The following is a 22,799-nucleotide window of genomic DNA, read 5'->3' on the forward strand; positions in this document are numbered from 1 at the left end:
TCTAGCAGTAAAATTGTCGTGAAAGACACAACGATCTCGAAGGAGACCTTGGTGCAGGAAACCAAGACTAGAAGCTACGAGGAGATACACTGCGTGGAAAGGATTTCGAGCACGTGCACTAGGTTGTCTCCTGAGCGAACCGAGAGTGAAAGGATGCAGAGGAACGATAGATTTTCAGTATTTTCTAGGGAGAATTTGTTACCTCTCGTTTATGCTGTTGTGTGTTCGGTTGTCTACTGGTGTTTGCAGTTCACGATCACTTGTGATATTATCTCGTGACTTGTCCCGTACTTGCATTCTTCAAACTTTGTTCTTTTATGTATTTAGACTTGATTTTTCATTTTGTGAATGTTCTCTTAATTTATGTCTTGTGTTCGTATCTTCTTTTTTTAATAAAGATGATTTGTTCTATGACTTGGGCTTTTTGATTTCATTCACTCATTCACTCACACACTATCACTATTCTCAAAAATAGAATAAAATAGTGATTAGTAAAACTGTAAGGCAGTAAAACATGTAGAGCTTAAAAAGTTTCTTAATTATTTCTATCCATAGCGCCTCTTGTTTGCATTTCGACACAATAATTATACAATACTTTCGTTTGAAACTGTTGCATAATGAATTTTTGTGCCTTAATAAGCACTCTGCATGGTCAGATTGTAAATAAAATAATAAATAATCACTAAATGAGTGTTAAGAGGGTTTTTTTCAGCAACAAAAAACAAGTTTGATATCAAATATCGTTGCATAATAAGAGTTCCTATAACTTGTAGCTTGTAGCATTCTTTTTCCAAAATCTGTTATTTATTTCAGTGGACTTTCTCAAAACACAAGTGATAAACTATTCTCTTTATTGAATATGGCAATGAATACCTTAACATCCATAATGCATTGTTTTCATTCATTTCACGCAAGCATGCATACATTACTAGCCACGAGTACTCGGCTATTTTTAGGTCCCCACTAGTCTCTTCGATGACACAATCTCCCGATCGAGGAGTGATCTCAATCTTTGTCTAAAACCGAACACCATTCATAACTTCGGAGTCTATATACTCATTCAGCACACGGTTCAATAAGATACTGTTCATATGTCGTCATCGATCATGTTGATTTAGTTGATCCGTTCAATTTAGTCGAATGAAGAGGTCACACATGATAAAATAGATCCTAAAAGAACTTCATTCATCTTCGTCAAGGACATCGATGGCAGCTGATCCTGTGATGTCCACCAGCTGTTTAGATGTAAAAGTAGCTATGATCTTCTGTGGTCCAGCCTTCTGTGGCACCAATTGATGCTCTACGTATACGTCCTCCTCTGGGTCCACGTCCCTGAACATGAGAGTTTTGTTCTTGGAAAGCCCTGGACCAGCGTAGTTGAACTTGCACTCTGTTAAAACTCTCTTCAAGGGGTTCTTGAAGCTGAGACTGATCGTTGATGGCTTTCCTACCACGGGGTCACCGTCGATCTGAATAAATGAACGACTGGTTAGAACGTTAAACAAGTATTATTGTCTAGACTCTAGACGAGGCTATAAAGGTGGGGACATTCAGAGGAAGTCAAAGATTATGTCAACCTCTATTTATATAAGGAAATACCTCTACTGGCAAAATGTTAGAAGGGTCACCACACTTATATTATTACAGTCGAAGGACACTTAAGTTTGAAAAAAGTATATAAAAGCAGATTATCCCAGGTATTATTTTTTCTTAAGAATATTTACTTCCCGAAATTTCCCATTTTCCTGAGATATCCTGTACAAGCTTCTTTATTGCCTCGACCAAAACTAATGATTTTACCTTGACCACAATGCTGGGTTTCAAGACCTGGAAGTCGTCCTCGTCAGCCCAGGTCTGCCTGGTTTCTTTCACCGTGGCAATGCAATATAATTTCATGATACAATATTCCACCAACTTATCCAGGTAGTCGTCTACCGTGATTGTGAGTCTCAGCTGTTCACCTAGGATTCACGCAAATTATAAAACAATTATAATCACTGAATTCCAACGCTATACTAATAGAATAAGATTTGTAAAAAGTTTCAACAAAATAAACATACTGGAGTCTGGTTGAAGAACAAAGTCTCCAGATGCTCTCTTCACTAGATTCGCTTTGACTCCAGTATAGTAGACACTGCCAGCGGATAGAATGGCTTGAATGGTTCGTGGTTCTTTCGACTTATTCTTTACATTCACTATTACAGCGAATGGGTCACCGATTTTCACGCGTTCGAGGTCCTCCAAGTCGAACTCTACGTCTTCTTTGCCTGGAGAGGGTAGAGAGTAGAATCTCTTCGCGACCTCTGTGCTACGTACGGCTCTATACAGCGTCAGTCGTTCAGCCTCGGTTCCTGTAGAATATGACATTCGTTATAAGCTCACTGCAGTATTACTTATTCTTAGAGTAAATGAGTTTTGCAAAGTTTGATATTAATTCTTTAGTATATAATTTTTTTGAAAAATAGTTTGGAGTTTTTTATAAAATATCTTCGAGTCCCCACTTTGTGCACCAAAAGTCATAAAAAAATAATTGAGCTCTATGCATATAAGGATTAAGTATTTTTAAATCAAATTAAATTCATGAACAATCACCTTCTTTCGCCTTGTAGAGTGAAGTAATGTCTTCTCGGTCCCTGTCACCATTAGGATCAAAGATCCAAGGTGCCTTTGTCAGGATCATGCGACCAATGCTGTCAATGAAACATAGTCAATAAAAATCTCTTCGCAATCAGCAGAAAAAAACAGCTACCTAACAAATAGGTTTCACACGTTATAAATCAACCGATGCATTGTAAATTAAGGTGCCAGGCGCGTCACTTTAACGCATTCAAAATGGTGGGTACTTTAAGATTTTGCATAAACGTTTTGTAATTGTCAAGATTATGTAAGTTGATAGCATGTATTTCATGATACCATCGAGGTAACGATTACAAAATACAGATGAATTTTAACGAATTGATGACTTGCAAGGTAAATATAACGTACGATGTTTGGTTTGTGATTAACAATCTTTTTCATGTTCAGATAATGATTTGCTGTAATGGTAGTTTAGTGGATTTTCTGATAAATACCAATCATTTACATTTTTATTACGATTGAAGCTTACCGATTTTTTTATAAACTACGTTTTTGTCGCTCCCAAAAAAATTCTCAAAAACTACTTACTGATATTTATTACAATCGATCTTCGAGAACCCCAGTTCACTCTCTGGATCCTCCTTCCACCTCATAAGATCAGCGTTCACAGAAGCCACCATGAACGTGACATCGTAATTATACCCAACAGCTCCTTCCCTGATGGCTTCAACAGAAGCTGGCCCACACTGATAGAAACCCTCAGAAGGTTCCTGGGGTGTTGCATCAATTGCCTGCCAGCCACCGTAGCCTTTGGGCAAGTCTGGTCTGGCCATCCAAACGTCGTTCCAAACGTGATAATTCCATATGGAGTCCTCGCCCTCCAGATTGTTAGGGTCGTATTCCAGCTCCTCGTTGTCTTTGTCATAGTAACGATCGACTGACAACGAGGCATTGGCATCGTGGGCTGATACCAAATTGGAGATCACTCTGGATGGTATGCCAAGGGCTCGGCACACGGTGGTCACTGCCCCAGCGAACACCCAGCACTGACCATACTTTACTGACTCGCCAGTTTCTAGGAATTGTTCCAGGATCGGTACACTTCCGGTCCACGCGGCAGGCGCTGTTCCATCGGCATAGTCGCCGTCCCAGCGACCAGTGATGACACCCTTGTCGTCGTTGGAATTTATCTGAGAGAATCCAGGTTAATTAGGATTGAATTTAAATTAAGATTCCTTTAGGACTGAATTCTTTAAAGTTCTAAAATGACAATAATAAGAAGCTTACGATTCTTGAGATAGCTCTGCACATCTTGACAGGGTCTCCCCTGGAAACAGCTTTAATCCCAGACCTCTCCAGCAGCAACTGGCAAGCTGGAAGCACAGAAGCATCGAATTGACCGAAGACCCATTCCCTGCCTCGGGAACTTCCCCATGGACCGACCCATATTTTTCCAACATCGTTTAGAACGTATTCATCGAGAAGCTGTTCATCCTCCATGTACACCAAATCATCTGAAAATGAAATAAACATTCATGAATACAAAAATATGGAAATCTTCTCAATTTAAAAAAATATCGTACTCTATATCTCGTATATCGAAAAGTTCCAACGCTCAACTTCTATCAAATAATAAAACAACATATCACCAATCTACACCAAGACAATACGTTCAGTGTATGAACCATCCCCTTTATACTAACAATTAAAAAACAGCAATATTTGGAGATATGTCATAATTACAGCATATGAGCCACATTTCTGAATCCCTTGTCTCACCTTTCATCCAAGGATTGAACAGCAAGTAGATATCCCTTTCATAATTATAAGTATTCGGAGCTTTCTTCCTGCCCAGAGTGGTGGTCTCCACATTCAACTGCCATACACCAACAGGACTGTCAATGGGGCTTCTGACCTCCACTGACAAGTCCTGACCAAAGACGCCGACCATACGCACACCCCATGCTTCCAAGTCGGTCAGGTAACTGTCTCGGTTGGTGATGGTGTTGACTCCTCTGGTACCTTTCAAGACATTAGGATTTGGACCAAAACTGAACAGCAGTCTGACGATATCTGTCTCGTCCACGTATTCACGATTGAATCTCAGAGCGACGTTGAAGGCTTGGCCTCTTCTCAGGACTGGAGTCGGTGGATCCAAATGCACCAACTCGTAATTGACAGTGTGATGAGCGTTCGCGTTCTCCTTCTCGTAGAAGTAAACTGCTTCGACAACTAGGGGCTCTTCTGATGACATTTTGGCAAGTTCTGTGACACCTGTTCAACATACGTTAAATATTTTTTTATTTGTAGTTTGAAGCTTACTTCTTCTATCGAATTTTACGCTTGACATTTGAGACACCCTGTAGAAATTTCGTGGACAAGTTTTAGTAGTATACTATGGGAATTCATTAAGATGTAAATTGATAGTTACTACAGAGGATAGATTCTTCGAAGCCTGACACGCTAGTGATCAGAACGAGGCGAGGAAGTGACGAAGTCAATAAGATATGCGCCAAGAAAGATTCTCCAGCATGGTAAAACGAGTTTCTTGTTTGAGGAACACTCGGTGACTACAACAAACTGACTGCCATAAAAGTCTACCGAAACTTCAGAGATTTGCATTCTGATCATACAACTAGTCTATCATAATGAGCTGCTTATGCATAATTGAAGTAGTAGAATCACTGAGGCTAGTAGTAGTAGAATCACTAGAAACTACAGGCACTCCTATTGTGAATGTTTAGTCCAGTCTAATTATAAAATTTTCAATTTTGGAACACTTTATTATATAACATCTGAAAATTAGAAACTTTCACATATTTTTTAATGAATTCTACTCATAAGAATATTATCTTCACTTTTCTTGCCTGTTATATTCTACTATAAGGATTCTCACGAAGAAGAACTACTGAATACATTGATTTTATCGAATTGTCAATCTTTCAAGATGAACAGCCTCATAAATCTCATGATCTTGTGTTTTGATATTTTATCAAACACTTTCACTACCTTTAGAATATTTAAATGCAAAGCAGATTTAGATCTTAAGAGAAACCTTTCTACCCATAGACCTCGTACCATTATTCCTTTCATTTTTATTTTTATTTATTCCCTTTTCTATATTCAGTGGAAATCACGAATGAAAATTGAGCAGGCAAGTGGTTTATGTCTCCGCCATCAGGTTTCGAAAGTAAGCGTGTCCCAATTTTCAAGAAACTGTTGCAACGGCGATCTCGAGGATGTGACCATCATGATGGGGCATGCACCCAAATACCAGACGCGTTTCCCATAGTATTGCTACTGGGAATTTACCATTGATTCATCGGATCATTGCGCAAACGTCCGGATACGTTCAAGAACGTGAGTTGCTTCGGCACGGATGGATGCGTGTCACCCCAGAATGGAGCTGACTGATATGTACAATTCGTGGGAAATGTGCATCCATAATTAGACGTGATCTGTATGCGTGGTGTGAAGATTTGAAAGAATTTAGATGTCGTTCGAAACGAGAAGTTAGGCTCACTGCTTAGCGGTGAGTCTATAGTGAGGCGCTTTTTCGAGCTCAATTGATACTGATACCATTAAATTAGTATTCCATGTTGGTCTTGAAAAAATTGTGAATAATAATGCATGCAAATGTAACTTCTCCACTTCAAATAGTCTTTTTATTATTTCTATATTATTATATTATTATTATTATTATTTTTGTGTAGTTAGTTAATTATGAGATAATTTCAAAAGTCTGTTTTCACTCTCCTCTTTTAGTTTTATCAAATCAAAAATATCTGTCAAGAGGTTCCTCCCTTTAATTACTATTGCTAATTATTAATGCTCGAATACCCTATTCGTAATTCGTAAATTAAAAACTTGTGAAATTAATCCAATATCTTTATGATATAAAATGGTATCAATTACATGAGTTTAATACATAATTAATGTGTCGAAGATTCAAAAAACACGAAATACATGGACAAAAAAAAATAAAAAAAATTAAAAGAGATTTGTCGGGAGCGACAAGCTATTGACAGATAAAGATGTTATTCTAAATGCAGAAGTGATTACTCACGAGACAGCACCGACTGACAATCAACATCAACTTACACTCTCGCTACACTGGCATCCTCAGGGTCCCGCCAGCTTTTTATACTAGGCGCCGCTTCCTTTAACTTCACTGGGAAGTCCCCACTACTTTCGTTAGAAAATGTTAATACTTTAACGTCTCTATTCCATTTAACTGAACAGTCATTTCAAAATAATTTTTCTACTGCATATATTGTCTACCTAATATTCACAAAATAAAACAGAATAGACATTAAACATGTTATTTCTTTAAAAAAAAAAATAAATCAAATAACATTTTATGTTTTTAAAAAGCTTCTAGTAAACATTCTGATACTCGTTAACAATTTATTCTTCTTAATTTTGTAATGTATATTTTTCATGAATAGAAACCTTTGGAAATACACTTTGAATTTAAAAAAACAAGGCGCCATACAAAAGGAAACATTAGGAAACAGTTACCTTATCACAGTAGCAGCTATCGCTAATTAACTCGATAAAGTTGTTAGACCGTGGATGTTGCGGTTGTCCGCATGATAATCGTCGAAAGGAATACAGCTTCAATTTGTTCATAAATTTATTTGCGCTCCGTCTTATTGGACTACACAAATTATGTTGTAAATCATTGGTCTGTCTGTGATTTGAAATGTTCACGACCCCATCCTGCGTCTTTAACATTTCTTCCCCTTCTTTTTCACCTCCAGTAACTCGACATTCGAATTTCAATGTAATTTATAAACTTCTCGCGATGTAACAAATTCTTGTACAGTGAACGCGCAATTGATAACAGAGCTGTACGTTTTAAAACCTGGCCGACATGGTACAATAGAAAAGCTCATAATAAAAATAGCCCTTCCCAAGTTTGACAATTTTTTAAATAAACACACACTGTAGTCAGAAACGAGATTTACAATACAATGGAACTTATTCCATCAGAAATGCAATATTTGTACTATGATGAATATTTTGTTAAAAAGAATATTAATCGATTGAACAAAAATAATAGATGCTACCTAAAAGAAGGTAAAAATTGACAAGGGTTGTTTTTCTTATGAGCTCTTCTATTGAAGAAAAATGACGCGGCGTTATTTGGATTCGTTAGGTGCGGTCTAGTATGGTACGCGACAAGGATTTTAATCAATACCTTCATTGCTGGGAATTGATAATAACAGATGCATTATTTTCTTGCAACTTAACGTTAAGATATGCTCAAGAACGATCTAACACTCAACGTAATGATAAAATCGTGCACAAGAAAACGGAAAGTAGAATATCAACGTAAACGTATATTACAGTGTTTACAGTCTAACTTAAGTCTCCCCTAATTTAATAGCAATCTTAGTTACTTAACGTTCGTATGCTGTTTAAATGCTTAACATTAGGCTTTACCGAAAAGTATAAACATGTAAAATGGGTTCCGAGATTTACAACGGTTCTTAGAAGGTTGAACATCAACAAGTACATTTTCTTCACTGCTTTCAGTTTCCAGTTTCCAAGATTTTATGAGTAAAGGGAATGACATCAATCATAAGGAACGAAGTTCAATTCCTATATAACAATTCAATTTAAAAAATAGGATGTAGCAAAATTACTGCTACAATTAGACTTTTAAAATACACACATGTATATGTATATTAAATGTATGAAGAAATTGTTGAATATCTCTATCTAAATTTTTTCAAACACAATCTCTTTTATATCTTGGAATTTATATTCGTAGGAAGCTTGAACTTCATTTATTATGCCAAATGACATTCAGTATTGGTAAATTAGTTCTATTTAATTGAAGTTGATATCAGATTCCAAAAGGTACAGCTAAAAATTCAATCGTCGTTCCCAGAACAGTACGCACGCAGTCAACGGTTACAAATCAAGAGCTGCCATATAGATACTTTCTTTTTCTAAGAAATAGTGGATCATAAGTTGAGCATCCATCTAAATGTGTCTAGAAACGTTATAGTTAAGGCAAACAGTATTCGTACGTAAACGGAAAGGGAAAGTCCACGGCCTTTATACGGCGTTATTCTTTACTATTTCCATTTCAATTTACTCTGTGAATTAATCTCACGTTCGATTAGCCAGATAATTATCCTGATCAGCTGACTAATTCACAACAAGTACCAGAAATTCTATTCAATCTTTTGGTAGTCTAAACTTTAAATACGTTAATTCCAAAGAATTCATCAACAGAACACGATATATTGTTTAATTGTGAGATAACTCATCTATAGTTGTGATTTTTTATATTAAATTTCTGGGCCAAAGCGATTGGTTATAGAAGCATTTTTAGATCTCTAAGATCTGAAGAATTTCATGGTACCTGCTGAGAGTTAACATTCGCGTCTAATCGCTTCAGAGAATTTTGATAAATTGTTTACATAATTTAAAGATAAAACAGTTGAACAATTTCTCAGTTTTTGAACGAAAAAAGTTGATACCAAAATTTGGCACAAACATTGGCTATTAAGTCCGATTTTTGCTTTCCTCGTAATATACCTTGATAAGCTTTCAAAGGTTCTTAGTGGCGACCGTTGTAAAATTTTGTTCATACTGCATAACGCATTATCGTGTCGAAGTTATGCATCGCGATAACAGTGTTATTTTAATATCAAAGTTTGAAAATGTTAAATCCAGAAGGAAGATATAAAAAGGAGGTTCAATGAAAGTATGCAGCAAAGAAATCCTGCTATTTATTTCGTACGTGAACTCGCATTATCTCAATACTTTCTTTTTTCTTCCTTTTTGTTCACCCTTTTATTTTGGAGTGCAAATTTCCCTTCTTTATGGCACACACGTCAGGCACAAGTTTCCTTTCAACCTCCCCAAGTTAGCCACACATCAAAAGGTATATCAACTACAACTTTGTAAACCCAATCAACGCACGTAAGATACATAAAACTCGTTCCAAGTGCAAGTGCATACTCCGAATTCATAAAATCTAGAAAATAAATAAAATAGATTACTAAATCGCCATCCCATAAATATATTCCTCGTTTTTATAAATTTCCGTAGCTTTTATAATTTAGAATATGATTCCACGACCACCATATACATAGTAGAAAGTAGGATAGTAAAAGATACTTGCGTTAAAATGATTAGAAATGATCATTGATCACAATACAATCGTGTATTTAATCATTAAAAAGTAAACGATAACGTATCGAAGAAATAATGCTTAAGTGAATTTCACTTGATGTACATACATATCTTTTGTTTATAAATATAGCTAAATAATGTAACAGCACTTCCTCGCAGATCCCCAAAGTGATCTCCAAAAAAAAAAAGACGGCCGCGTTTACGTCACGAAGTCATTTTGGTCCGATCGAACTAAACCAGTCTCTTCCTCTTCTTAAGAAGCAAACGACAATCCAAATAAACGCGGCCGCGTTTTAACTTAATGCGTTCTCTCGATCCTACTATCACAGTCAAGTCTCCCAGTTTTCTCGTATCCCATATTTAACCGCAAATATATAATAACGTTTTGTCCGAAACATGTCTCACTTGTCTCACACATAGAAGAATGTATATGTAACCGTATGAGGACACGGTTTTTCTCAAGTAAAATGGAATATTTCGCGAACACTTTTCCATACAATATTCTGCGTTTCGATTCCTTCAAAAGAAAAAGAATTAAGAAGAACAAAACGAACAGTTTTCTTCGTTAGCATAGCGAACGTTGAGAAATGTCTTCTCTAGTCGTAGGAACACTTTGTGTGCACAGAAAATTGTAACATTTGCCTGAGAAAGCGCGCGCTGACTCGGCATTCGTCAACAGAAATTTTTTAAGGGAAGACTTTCTTTTTCCACTAGTAAAAAATCGATCTTTTAAAGATTTTTTATTAAAGAAACTATATAGTATATTATTTTCAGTCTTCCTGTATGGTTTTATTATATGTTCAAGTAGTTACAATATTTTTTTGGGAAAGATTCATTGGTTGGCATAATTTAAAAAAAAAAACTGTTGAGAAAGTATCCCTCTACATCGTTTGAAAAGTGACATGCTGTATATTCTTTTTTTTATTGCCAAAAATTGGGACATTTTGCGGAATGATATCGACTACTTGGGTTTGGCGAGTCGTCATTTCCTCAGATATGTTTACTTTTTTATAGAAAGGTTCAGGATAGTTGAAAAATCTATAAAAATGTTACAAGTATTTGAACATATAATAAAAATACACAGGAAGACTGAACATAATTCACCATATAGACTCTGAGATAAAAAATCTTAAAGAAATCTATCTTTTATTAAAAGTAAAAGAAATTCCCCCCTTAATACTTCAAACGGTCAGAACACCGCACAAGCTCATGATTCAATCTCCAAGCGTCGTCTTCTTCGTATCACGATAACATAGGAATTTTTCCCCTTCTGTAAAACACAAAGTAATGCTCGTTAATTCTAAGCTTGCAATTTTACAGGTCGTATCGTTGAAAAGATAACGGCCGAACTAGCTGAAATACTCGATAATCAACAAGTAATCGCGAAATATGCATTATTCTATGTGTATACATATATAGCTTTTCTTTATATTATTTATATTTATGTATGTGTATGTGTGTCTTGTGTACGTGTATATACGTTTACATATATACCGCTTCATTTATTATACTCTTATGCGGGGCATATATACGTGACTAGCTTAGAAAGAAAAGAAAAACAGAAAACGAAAATCCCTTCGCTCGCTTTGCACGCTCAGCAATTACTTTTCTGTGTTCGTCAATTCATCGTCAATGTATCGTGTAATAATTAGCAAACATTCGTTTGCCGCTATCAATTGTATTACATGTACGTAAATATCAGGTAAATAAGAAAATTTCGTCGTTCTTGAAGTTACAGTAAGATCACTTGTACATTTTAAATAAAATAATGTTACTTGCCAAATCACAAACTACCTTCCCCCAACAAGAAGATTCTTTACAAATTTCATTTTTATAAAACTCAGAGTTTCTCTTATAATAGAAGCGATCTTTCAACTTCAAAAATGTTAGAACTTTCTTGATCACCTAATAATAACAACGTTCACGTGTATCGTTTATACGGTATCCTTATGTTTCAGCATTGAAGCATGTTAATGAATACCAGCAAGCGCGACTGAAAATCAAAGAATCGGATTATGCATGCTTCATCTAGGGAAGATCATTTGCGATCTTTCCACGGAGTTTCTTCTGCTTTTAATTTCATCGTTTCACGAACAACTCTGCCTACCTTTGGGCCTCACGAATCTAGGTACTAACAACAATGTAATAATGCCTATTTTTGAGGACACCGTCGATCAGTCGCTCGAGTCGTTTTTTATACGGTGTACCGTAAACGTACAACGTCGCCGGCGAAAGATAAGGACACGTTTCAATACGAGACGCTTCATACGCTAGCGAGACGACGGGGACTCGTATTATTTGGTTGCGTTAGATTTGTCGGCTTCGTCGGGGGCTAACTCGGAGCGTCCTCTGGCTCTATCGCCCCGGCAGACATTGCTGGATCCGTTTCACTGCTTCGGCTCATCGTCACAAATTGCTGTGACAACGTTTGCAAGCTCTGTCGCACCTACAAATATTTCGTACTTGTTAGATTTATTTTTAGGTTAGAAATAAAGGCTGTAGTCCGAAATTCAGCTGAAACTGGTAATACTACTGAATACTGTTCAACTGAATTTTGGACTGCAGCCATAGTATTTGATAGTGTATTGTACTGTTGGAAGCTCAGAAGTTGTCAGTGAATCTGATTGGCTTCACAGAAAAGCACATAGAGGTGGCACACACGTATTTTCCTTATTGGCCGAATTGGTCACATCTATTACTACTACTCGCAGCGAACTGAGCACTCCTCTTACTCCTGTGCCGTCTCAGTGATAACTTCTGTGTTCTCAACAGTACACAGAGATGGAGACAAGTTATACTGTGTCTTTTTTTACCATATAACTTTCATAAATAGACTACAGATTTTTATATATTTACAAGAAATTTCATAAGCAATAGTTTCGCTTATTGTCTGTACCTTTATTATTTGTTCGAGGTTCGTGTTAAGATAATGCAAAAGACGCTCTTGCGTGAAACGTTCCGGCGACACCAGCGGATGGTTCACATACGCTGTGTGTAGTCTGTCGATGCGTATCATCATCAGAGCTGCCGACACATAGAGAGCTGCTAATAGAGCTATCAGAATAGTTATTACTGTACTAGCTTTCAGACCGCCCGGTAGTAACGACCAGTAAGGTTTGGACTTGCTGGGGGCAGCTGGAAGCAATGGTACCGTTGGTGGGTCCACCCTAAACAGACATACAAACCAACGATCAGAAAAAAGGAACAGATTTATTTTAGAAAGTCTTATTTTTAGGGCTGAAGCATAAGAAGATGCTATGAGATTTTAAGATAACTTGATATACAACAGTGGGTGTCAAGTTTTCATTATTTGTACTTCAAATCTATATAAACTATTCTTCACCACGACCAGAATCTCTCTGAAGACTACCTACACGTACCTTCATACTATTCCTTTAATATTCACAAAAGAATCACGTGCAGAAATTCCGTCTTGAAATCGTGTACTTCAAATAAACCACTTTTATTTACCAATCGAAAGAAATTTCTCGCTAACAGGAGTCAGTAGCGTACGAGTGTACACTGTGATCCATAAATACTTAAGTACTTGGTACAGCACGATCAAAATGTTCTAAACTTCAGGCAATAATCACCTAAGATAACTTTGCAGCCAAAACTATATTACAGAATTTTACCTGAAGTGTATTTTATGCTTTTCCAATAACACAAAAGTGTCCAAAACACTTATGGAAGCTAATGTACATTAAAAACCGATGATGCACACGGTTCAAATTCGCCCTGACTCTGGAATTCCCTGCCGCAAAACGTTAAAAAAAGAACATTTATTTACTTTGGAGGGGGCGGTGGCAGACTCGGTCTGGTGATTGGAGGTGAAGCACTGTCGGCCTCGGTACAGACCACCGGCGGTCTCAAATTAAGATCCGTCCCACTCTCGGACATGCTCGAGTCGTCCTCTTCGAGGTTCACCTCGGAGTCGTCCTTCTGTTCGGTGGCCAGCGGCAGGATCTCGGGCAAGGGTTGGGGCTCCATGGCAGCGTCCCAAACCTGTTTCATCAGCTTGAACGTCGAGTCTCTGGACAGAAGGGAGCAGAAAACGTGCCTGTCCTCTTCGGTGGCGATCGCTACCGCATTTGGGATAATTCGGGCGGTCTTCTCCTTGCTGATCTTCAACACGGAGACAGTCGGTATCAGCAGCTTCGTCACGTATCCGAACACGTTGCTGTAGAAGGCGAAGTAGTTCGGCGTGATGTAGAGGTGGCCTTGCAGCAGAATATCGCCTACCAGCGCGCAACTGTAGTAGTTCAACACTCGTTCGTCCGCAGCGACCTGGTGAAAACAGATTCTTTTAGAATTACTCAGAGCAGAGTGTTGCTTTGGTATTTGAACACGGGGGAAAGTACTTCATTAGCATGTACGCGTTGGCCAGAAGTTTGGAAGCACTTGGCGAGTGTACAGGGTGATTCTAAGTAACTGGGACTGGAATTTTGTTTCAATTTATTGAAGTTAGAACAAAATTGTGGAGGAAAACTTTACTCTGCTTGACAAATTTTATTATCCTACTGTTCCACTTGTTTCACGGACACTGAATGATTTATATTATCGTTTGAGATATGGAGCGACGCCAAAATGGTTCCATTCAGGCGTACATTATGGATAATGAGATATGAACGTTTATACAGAGTGACACAAATAAGGTGTTTCAACGTTACAAGTTGTTTTTTGAGAAATTAATGAAGATATTGGCTTAATTTTTTTTTTAATTAAATGGTTCAGGGAATGGATTAATTTGTTGAAGTGTAACAATTTTTTTAAGGACAACTGTTAAGAAGAATAGGATTTCTTTGACACTTAAATAAGTCCAGATGTCTGAAGTCCAGTTTATAGAGGAATATGGTCACTTTTAGATAGACTTTAGGAAAATAGAACTTTTATTTTAATATTTAGAATTATTTAGAATATGTAGAGTTCCTTGCATAAAGTATGGATTACTAAGAATATTGGTTCTTCTAGATTTTTAAGTAGATTAGATTTTAAATGTAGCCTAAATCTCTAATGAATATAATTAAATTCTAATGAATATAATTTATTATCTGCGTATGCATCTTATTAAGCGACCAACATTTTGTCATTGTAATGGTGGAACGTGAACTGTGCCTCAGTCTTTATATAGTTTCTCCATTTCATGCCTCTCTCTCATTCTGTTCCTCTTATATCTTTATCTCCCAAAACAGTGTAAATATATACAAATCCTCCTGCAGTTTTGTGGGACATACAGGCTAGTTTTAAAACCTTCCTTACTTAAACAGCTAAAGTGTCTAATATCTTTTTATGACCCATATTTTATGCAAGTATCTCTGCACATAATCTTAAAACACACTTGTCTTTATATAACCACACTCTGCTTACGTATCCAGAACTGTAATCAAACACATTTTGATTGCTTTGTTCAGCAAGAACACTACTAATCTAATTTAGCAAACAATTACTGAAATTCCGGTACGAGCCTGATACAAGTACTCGACACTGTTAAGTGTTGAAACACCTGTTCACTTCTGGTCACTCACGTCTAGACACTCCTGCTTGGCAATCAACTGAAGAGACAAAGAGAGTTTTTAATCCTCCCAAGTAATTTAGAACCATCTGTTTCTGCGACTCAGTTGAAGAAAACTTTCACATTATACTTAGGAAGCCTTACTTTTACACGCGATACGTTGCGCAGTACTTTGCGTGAACATCTGATCCCCGTGATAAAACTAGTCCACGTCTTTTTGAAGAAACCAACAACCGATAAGCAGATAATACGTTAATCGTAACTGATAAAACTTATCTTTGCAATGATTCTGTAATGAAAAATCGCCGTGTTTAAACTCCTATTTCCTGTAGTAATACAACAATCTTAGTGAGATACTGTTCTTGGAAACTTCTAGATTTAATTCCTGTTACAGTGCCCTGTAATTCATATTACAGTGAAACTTCCTGTAGTTAGACTTTTTATATCTTAATATCTCAGGAATATGTCAATATCTGAACACAACATTTCCGACTAATCTTGTTTCTTCCTGTGACGAATCTATATGACTAATATAACATAGAGAGTCTTCCAAAACATGAGGGCATAACTTGAGAAATGAATTCAGCACACTAAAATAAAAAAAAAGCTTGTATAAAAATTAAGAAGCTTTAAAAATTTATCCATTCACATTTCTCCTCAGTCATTAAGGTTGTTACATATAGGAAAAATTGTGAATTTTATCTCTTTGAAATGGTTTAACCAAGTGACCACTTTATGTGTTCATAAATAAATGAAGTTTAATAACAAAAAGCTGGTTGTTTCATTATTCGAAAATTCCTATTAGCTCGGCCACTGCTTTTTGATTCTACTATACATCCTGTATTGCGATACTAGAAGATTCTCGACAAGTGCTAGGTGAGAAGGGACGGGTGAAACTATCACTGTGTTACCTGAGAAAAATGCCTGTGGAATTTCTTCTGCCTCGCGCTGCTGGTAGTCGTTGGCGAGGATGTGGACGAAGATTTGCTAACCGTTCCTGGGGTCTGCACCACACCACCAGCTGCCATGGATGGTGTACTCCTACTGAGCGGCTTAGATAGATGACTAAAACAAACCAAAATAGTATTTTGAGTGACACAGGTCGGGAAGAAAGGTGAATTGTTTCCATTGTTCTGTTTTAGTACGCTACTTTTGGGAAACCCGACCTTGCCCCGAAGTTGACATTGAATGCCTTCGATACTCTTAGCGGTCGATGAAGATATTTTATAATTTATAGGGGCAAATAATTTGTAATCTATAAGTAGTGGAGTGTTTTGTGATTTAGCTATCCTTGAAAGAAAACGAAATGATAGAAGAAGGTTAAGATGAGAGATTGAAAATAAATTCACCTGGAAATTTAAATATTAAGGTATTTAAATCGTGTGTGTTCAAGGTGCTTTATTCGCTGCATCTCGTAACTATAAAAGCAGCTTGAAATATTTAAATCGTATGGTAAATTGACTAGATTTGGATGTCGGAGCTTTAAATCATTAAAATATTACAAAATCTTCAGTCTAATATAATTTGAGACTCGAGATACATAATTAGAAGTTCCAGAGTGGTTTCATAGGTATGAAACGCAGTGTATTTTATCAAAGAGGATTTAGTAAATGAGGAAAATTACATAATTTATGATAAATATTGCCAATGCACTTAAAAGTTATCATTGCTTTCTTGTACACGTGTTTGTTTGTAATGATATTCTACATCCTCTTCACCCGACATGAAAATTTCATGCAAGTCAAAAATATTCAAATTAATTACTCAATATGTAATAATGTACACAGAATTCCATTCATAAATACAGTATCGACTATTTTATAACACATTTGCGTGGCCTTCATTAAGGTAGGTCATTATCTTTGTCTTCTGAGAAGCTATAATTTCGCCCGAGGTAATTTCAAAGAAGAAAGAGAATTTATAGTACCTACACATTGATTACACCCACATCAAACAATATCCTCCTCAAAATTTTCCAGCCTTCAATCTCCTTCTAGTGTTCACCACATTCTACTACATTTGTACAAATATAATCAGAATTAGGAATGGGTTTTTCGAAACGTCGAAATCTCGAATTTTCTAAGTCAAAAAAAATTATGAAAATTTAAAGAAATTATCCAAAAAAATATCTGCTCACATTATCACGGCGATCTCTAAAAATCAATAAAAAAATAAACTTGATCGAGAAAGAGTTTGCTGGAATTAACTATTCTTCAGTAAAGATGTATGTAAAAATTCTGCTATGACTTCAGTCCTTACAAAATTCCCTTCAAACAAATCAAACTCTTCTAAAACAAACTCAGAATTTCAAGTTTCGAGGGTTTCGATTCTCAATCAAATTCAAAAATTAGGTTTCAATCCACCTTTACTCACAACCAATATCCCACCACCAAAATATCTCAATAATTCACACACACAAAAAGAAAATGAACAGTCCAAAGAGAAAGGTTTCATTCACACTTCACATGCTTCCCAATCACAAAAGCAACTAAGCCACAACGTTCCCTGAAAGCATGAAAGTTTCATAACCAGCTGGATTCTCGGTGCTCATAGATCGCGTCACGATGACCGCTGTTTTATTTTAAATGATTGCATAAATCTCGCACGGTGTCGCACCTCTGAGTCCTCTTACAAATCTTCGGGCTCCAGATGTCGTTGCTCCAGACATCGTACTCTAGGCTCATTTTACTCCAATGGGATTTCTGCTGATAGATCTTGCAGGTTTGAGACATCTCAGACACTGAGATGTTGCAGATCTGACTGTGCTTCCTCTTCAGGGTCCTGCCACCGTTTCGATCGATCGAAGCGTCGGACACAGCACACGGAACTGGCATCGATTCGTTAACTGTCGACGGTTGAAGGAATTACTGTTTCGATCGCTAATTGCACAGCGTGCAGAACCGCGACGTCTTGATACAAATTAAGGTCGGACGACGATCGAAGTCGATCTTAAGACGCTGCGCGAGTACGTAATTGAAGCTGCTGGAAAACATCGCGTCAATGTCCTCCGATTGTTCGTACGTGCATACGTGGACGTTCTTGTGAAGTGGGATAGAGAGATTGGTTCCTCTTGAAATGGGAAACTGCAAGGGAAAATGACTCATAATCGAAGGGGTGGTTTCATCTTAACACCTTGCAGAAACAAAACAAACTCAAATTTTTCACTTCCTAATTTATTATTAGTTTCACTACTCACTGTACTATCTTTATCAATTGTTTATAAAGCCTCACTGTCTTGAATGTCGAAGTCTGTTCGAGCAGATGCTGAAGCACGTGTCAACTTATTCTTCCTATAGATTCAACCAACCACAATCAATATTATCAATTTGTTACGTAATTCTTGTCCCACAACAATACAAAAAAAGAATCCACGTGTAGGATGTTAACTGTTCTTCTCACAAAAAAATACGGAGGACCGATTACCGTCACAGAATCTCAAAGAAACTTTTGAAAACTGTCAGAACTGAAGAGCTGATCTTGAAGAAGCCACGTATAGAAGAATTGAAAAATGAACTCTTCTTGATTGACGTTGTCTGCAATTGCATGTATTCACAGTAGTAGAAGGAGCACGTGGAAACATTCGTTCTGATAGTCAACTTTGATTCTAAAACGAACTTTAGCACTCTATAAAGTTCGGAGCACCAGAGAACGCCATAGCGATCGATAAGCGAATCGTACATCGTTCCGACTGTAACTGGTCAAGCTGGCTTCCTCGTGCGAATGTATCGATGAGCTTCCATCACTGATAATACCTAAACGACTATCTCGGCTCTTTTTTCTATAAAGTAGCGATTAAGAAAACTGTCAAGAGTAAAAATTTCGCGATAAAGCAGAAAATTGGTAGGTTAATCGACAGCTCCATATCATGCATACGGATTTCTTTTGATAAGAGGAAAATGATATGTTATATCCGGTTTTGAAACGCAAAACGATTAAAATAATAGGTAGACGTTCATTGAATTAATATTTGTTTAATAGCTGATAATCGTTATTGTCGACCTACACTTTCATTTCTTTTAATAATTTAGTGATTTGTATTAGGTACATAAGTTAATTTGACACTCAAAGTAATTTAGCGATGTTTCCATTTTTAATGTAAATTCCTTCCTGCTTTTTTCTAGTTTTCAAATATCGACTTTTGAAGTGATAAATGAGGAAAAGTCATGGGAAATCATGGAAGTTATTTTAAAATTCTAAAATAGTTAATTTTCTGTAGATAAATATCAAAATTGATGAAAAAAAGCAACAAATTAATTTGTACATCCGATATGTTTCTCAAATTTGTTAGTGTATAATAAAAGGACACAATTTGTGGATAGAAATTAAGTAGATATCAGTGACAGTTATTAAGATTATTACTGAATTTCAAGTAGCAATTATTTGTAGAATGAATAATTAAGTTAAATCGATAACACATTCAGTTTTGAATAAGTTAAGAAGTAAGCTATTTTAAATTTCAAATTCTGAATATTTCAAGAAGTTCATCATTATTTGATAAATTTCTACCATTTCCTTGAACCTTTAACACAACCTCTACATTAAATCTCTGTCATTTAAGAAGAATGTTCGAACACGATTGCCCAAAATGTTAATCAGTTCCAGCAGTAATTAAAATTCATAGCTCAAGGTAATCTCATATTTAAAAGTTGTGAGTAACAGAATTCGATAGTTACGGTCGATATAAATCAATAATACTGAAGCATACAGTTGAACAGTTTGTGTGACAAATAAAGTTTTGAGATTCTCCGATAAGCCAATTGACGAACGCACAGATTGGTTCAGAAGGCAGCTGATTTACCAAAAGAATATTTTTGCAAAAATTTCTCCGAACTTCAATTTGATCAGTAAACCCTATCTCTTCACGAATAACCGTTTTAAACAAAGAGATATACTTGATTGAAGAAAGATAGAGCCATTTCATTATGAATTATCAAAAGGAGAAGTAATTATAACGACTTGTATCTTCACCTTGCAGGTGTTCGCGCTATCTCCTGACACCTTATCAATTTCACGATTTCGCACAAAAGTGTTTTACAATTATTGATAGAACTTTCTAAATATCCTTAATTCAAAACCTATTTCATTGAAATGTAGCAAAAATCTGACATAATTAAAAAACTCATAAAAACAGCTCTTGTCTTTTATGACCTTTTTAATAATATAGAAAAATATTCTAGTCGTCAGATGTAAGACTCACAATACAATGGAACTTATCCTATCAAGAAAGCAATATGTGTACTCTGAAAAGGCTAGAGTATTTTTTTGTTATTCTAGAAAAAGACGAAAATTATCGGTCAGTGTTTTTGTTATGAACTATAATTTCCATCTCTCTGTGCTCCGACAGAAGTATGGTCGAAATTTAAAACTGGCATCTTGATCATTGTCTTAACTGTGCAGTCTGTTGATTATCAATACTTTTGTTGAAAATATATCTCGTGATGATAACAGCTTGCAACAATTTTGCAACATTGTTTCACTCATAGGAGTGAATTAATATTCTTTGGGTGGACAGTAACTGTAGTCATAGTTAATCTTGATCCTTAGCGAACAAGGTAGGGTGGTCACTTCATATTTTCAAATTTTCCCTTCTTTTTCAAATTTTCAAATTTTCCCTCCTTTTTCAAATTTTCCCTTCTTTTTCAAATTTTCAAATTTTCCCTCCTTTTTCAAATTTTCAAATTTTCCCTCCTTTTTCAAATTTTCATATTTTCCCTCCTTTTTCAAATTTTCAAATTTTTAAATTTACCCCCCCTTTTCAAATTTTCAAATTTTCCCTCCTTTTTCAAATTTTCAAATTTTCCCTCCCTTTTCAAAGTCTCAAATTTTGAAATATTAAATTTACAAATTTGCAAACTCTTATCTCCTTTTTTCAATTTGCTGAATTCTAAGACTTGGAAATTTATGTTTCAACTCTGAGTGACTATACCTTTAGTATAAGGATTAAACCAAACTATATACTAAAAGATATGAACGTAATAATCTAGTTTAATCTTAAACCAAACTACTACAAGTAGAAAATTCTATCTTCAAATCTTTCCATACGAACCATTTACACAAAATCACACAATTGCTCTCTACAATACCTACCACACGCGCGCGCGCACACACACACACTATATAGCTATTAAATCTATTGACTCAGTAAGTGCCTTAGATAAACCTAGAACCTGAAATCCATGTCGGATCCAAGATAAACGAGAGTGTTCCAGAGGCAGTGGAACGCAGAAGCAGAAGCAATGCGCGCTCGTTGAGCGGCTTATGGATGATCATTAGGGTAATGGTCGGCGCACGCATTACGAGGCACGTGGAAAAAAGGCAGAGTCGAGGAAGGTCGAGGACTCACCTGTCGTTACATCTCAGGGCCGCGTGGCTCGGGCTCCTCGGAGGCTGAGAAGCTGCGGCTACCGTGAGCTGAGATCCGCTAATCGACTGCTGGCTAGCTTGTTGCCCACCTGGGGCTACTTGGAGAGGCGTGCTGGGCGCCGATCGCGCTCCTATGGACCCCGCAGACCTGGAACAATGGAAATCGACTCGTCAGTATGGCTTCTGGATCAATTTTATCTTCTCTATTCTACATAACGTCTAAGTGTTTGGTAGGAGTTAAGCACACACAATTTTATGATGTCAGGTTGCAGATGCTTTGTTGTATTCAAGGTCTTATACTCTATTTCGGTTAATACAGGAGAGACAGGGACTACGGAGAGTCCTATTTTATGTAGAGTGTTCGACAACAGGTGTCAGAAATTTTGAGAGGTGATTCTACGTGTCAAGGTAAGATGAGCAATCAAGAATGACGAAATTGCGTTTGGGGCTCTGTTTCTGAGACATTCATCGATGCAGAAGTATCTAAAATTTGTGTGACATGTGTCTGACTAAATTAAGGTTCTTCTACCCTTCAATTTGAAGCTTCTTACAGAGACAATGCATACATATGTATGTACAAATATATAGACAGGTATTTAAAAAAAATAGATACATTAAAACATTATAAATATAAAAATTGCAATGATGTTAAGATCTCATGGTGCATGAACCGATTTTTCTCCATCATCGTGAACTTTCATTTTTAGGCTGATGATCTTCGATTCCGCAAACTGGGCCAAATAGCGAAAAGCGATGCACGTAGTCTAGCGTTTGAAAAGATACTTGTAAATTGCCAAACACATACCTAGCCCTGGTGACTGGGCTCGAGGAGAAACAAAAATCGATCAAGCCTCTCGTTTCGAACTCCATTGTGTTATCTCTTGCTTGACTCGAGGGCAGAGGTCTGAAAGAGACTTTCTTGTAGCTAGTAGGAGCCCAGTGTCAACGACGATTTTCAAACTTCGCGAAAATCGAACCGAACTGATATTCACCTACGTTTGCTGACTCACTTCAACGATTAAACGATACCACGGTACACTAATATCGTGGCGATAAGTGCAGCGAGTGCACTCAAGTTTGCTTCAAGAACAAACTCGTGGGGGGCTTTGCAGTGAAACGATTGTGTGATACGTTTGATAAATAATGTTAGATCAGAAAAGAAAGTAGAAGAATACTTTTAATTTTTCATGGA

The 22,799-nt window shown here is 36.6% G+C and overlaps 2 protein-coding genes across 4 annotated transcripts in view; both read right to left on the reverse strand.

Moving 5' to 3' along the window:
* Window positions 1-767: 767 nt before the first annotated feature.
* On the reverse strand, window positions 768-6,662 carry LOC143188793 (hemocyte protein-glutamine gamma-glutamyltransferase). The gene is made up of 8 exons (XM_076393236.1): window positions 6,644-6,662; window positions 4,357-4,851; window positions 3,865-4,091; window positions 3,166-3,767; window positions 2,593-2,690; window positions 2,061-2,351; window positions 1,801-1,961; window positions 768-1,469 (listed from the first exon to the last, which is right to left on the reverse strand). Exons 2-8 carry the CDS (start codon window positions 4,829-4,831, stop codon window positions 1,182-1,184), a joined length of 2,142 nt encoding a protein of 713 aa, XP_076249351.1. The 5' UTR covers window positions 4,832-4,851; window positions 6,644-6,662; the 3' UTR covers window positions 768-1,181.
* Window positions 6,663-9,302: 2,640 nt separating this feature from the next.
* LOC143188794 (uncharacterized) overlaps window positions 9,303-22,799 on the reverse strand; it is a 49,133-nt gene continuing 35,636 nt past the window's right edge. For 2 of the 3 annotated variants that reach the window (XM_076393237.1, XM_076393238.1), the window contains exons 5-10: window positions 22,413-22,511; window positions 21,588-21,755; window positions 16,156-16,309; window positions 13,523-14,019; window positions 12,629-12,899; window positions 9,303-12,178 (exon numbers count right to left, since the gene is read on the reverse strand). In XM_076393237.1, the coding sequence (XP_076249352.1) occupies window positions 12,065-12,178; window positions 12,629-12,899; window positions 13,523-14,019; window positions 16,156-16,309; window positions 21,588-21,755; window positions 22,413-22,511 (1,303 nt within the window). In that variant the 3' untranslated portion in view covers window positions 9,303-12,064. The remainder of the gene's footprint in view (window positions 12,179-12,628; window positions 12,900-13,522; window positions 14,020-16,155; window positions 16,310-21,587; window positions 21,756-22,412; window positions 22,512-22,799) is intronic. The other variant, XM_076393239.1, reaches the window with a different exon arrangement.

The sequence above is a fragment of the Calliopsis andreniformis genome, chromosome 3 (assembly GCF_051401765.1).
Source record: "Calliopsis andreniformis isolate RMS-2024a chromosome 3, iyCalAndr_principal, whole genome shotgun sequence".
Taxonomy (NCBI): Eukaryota; Metazoa; Arthropoda; class Insecta; order Hymenoptera; family Andrenidae; genus Calliopsis; species Calliopsis andreniformis.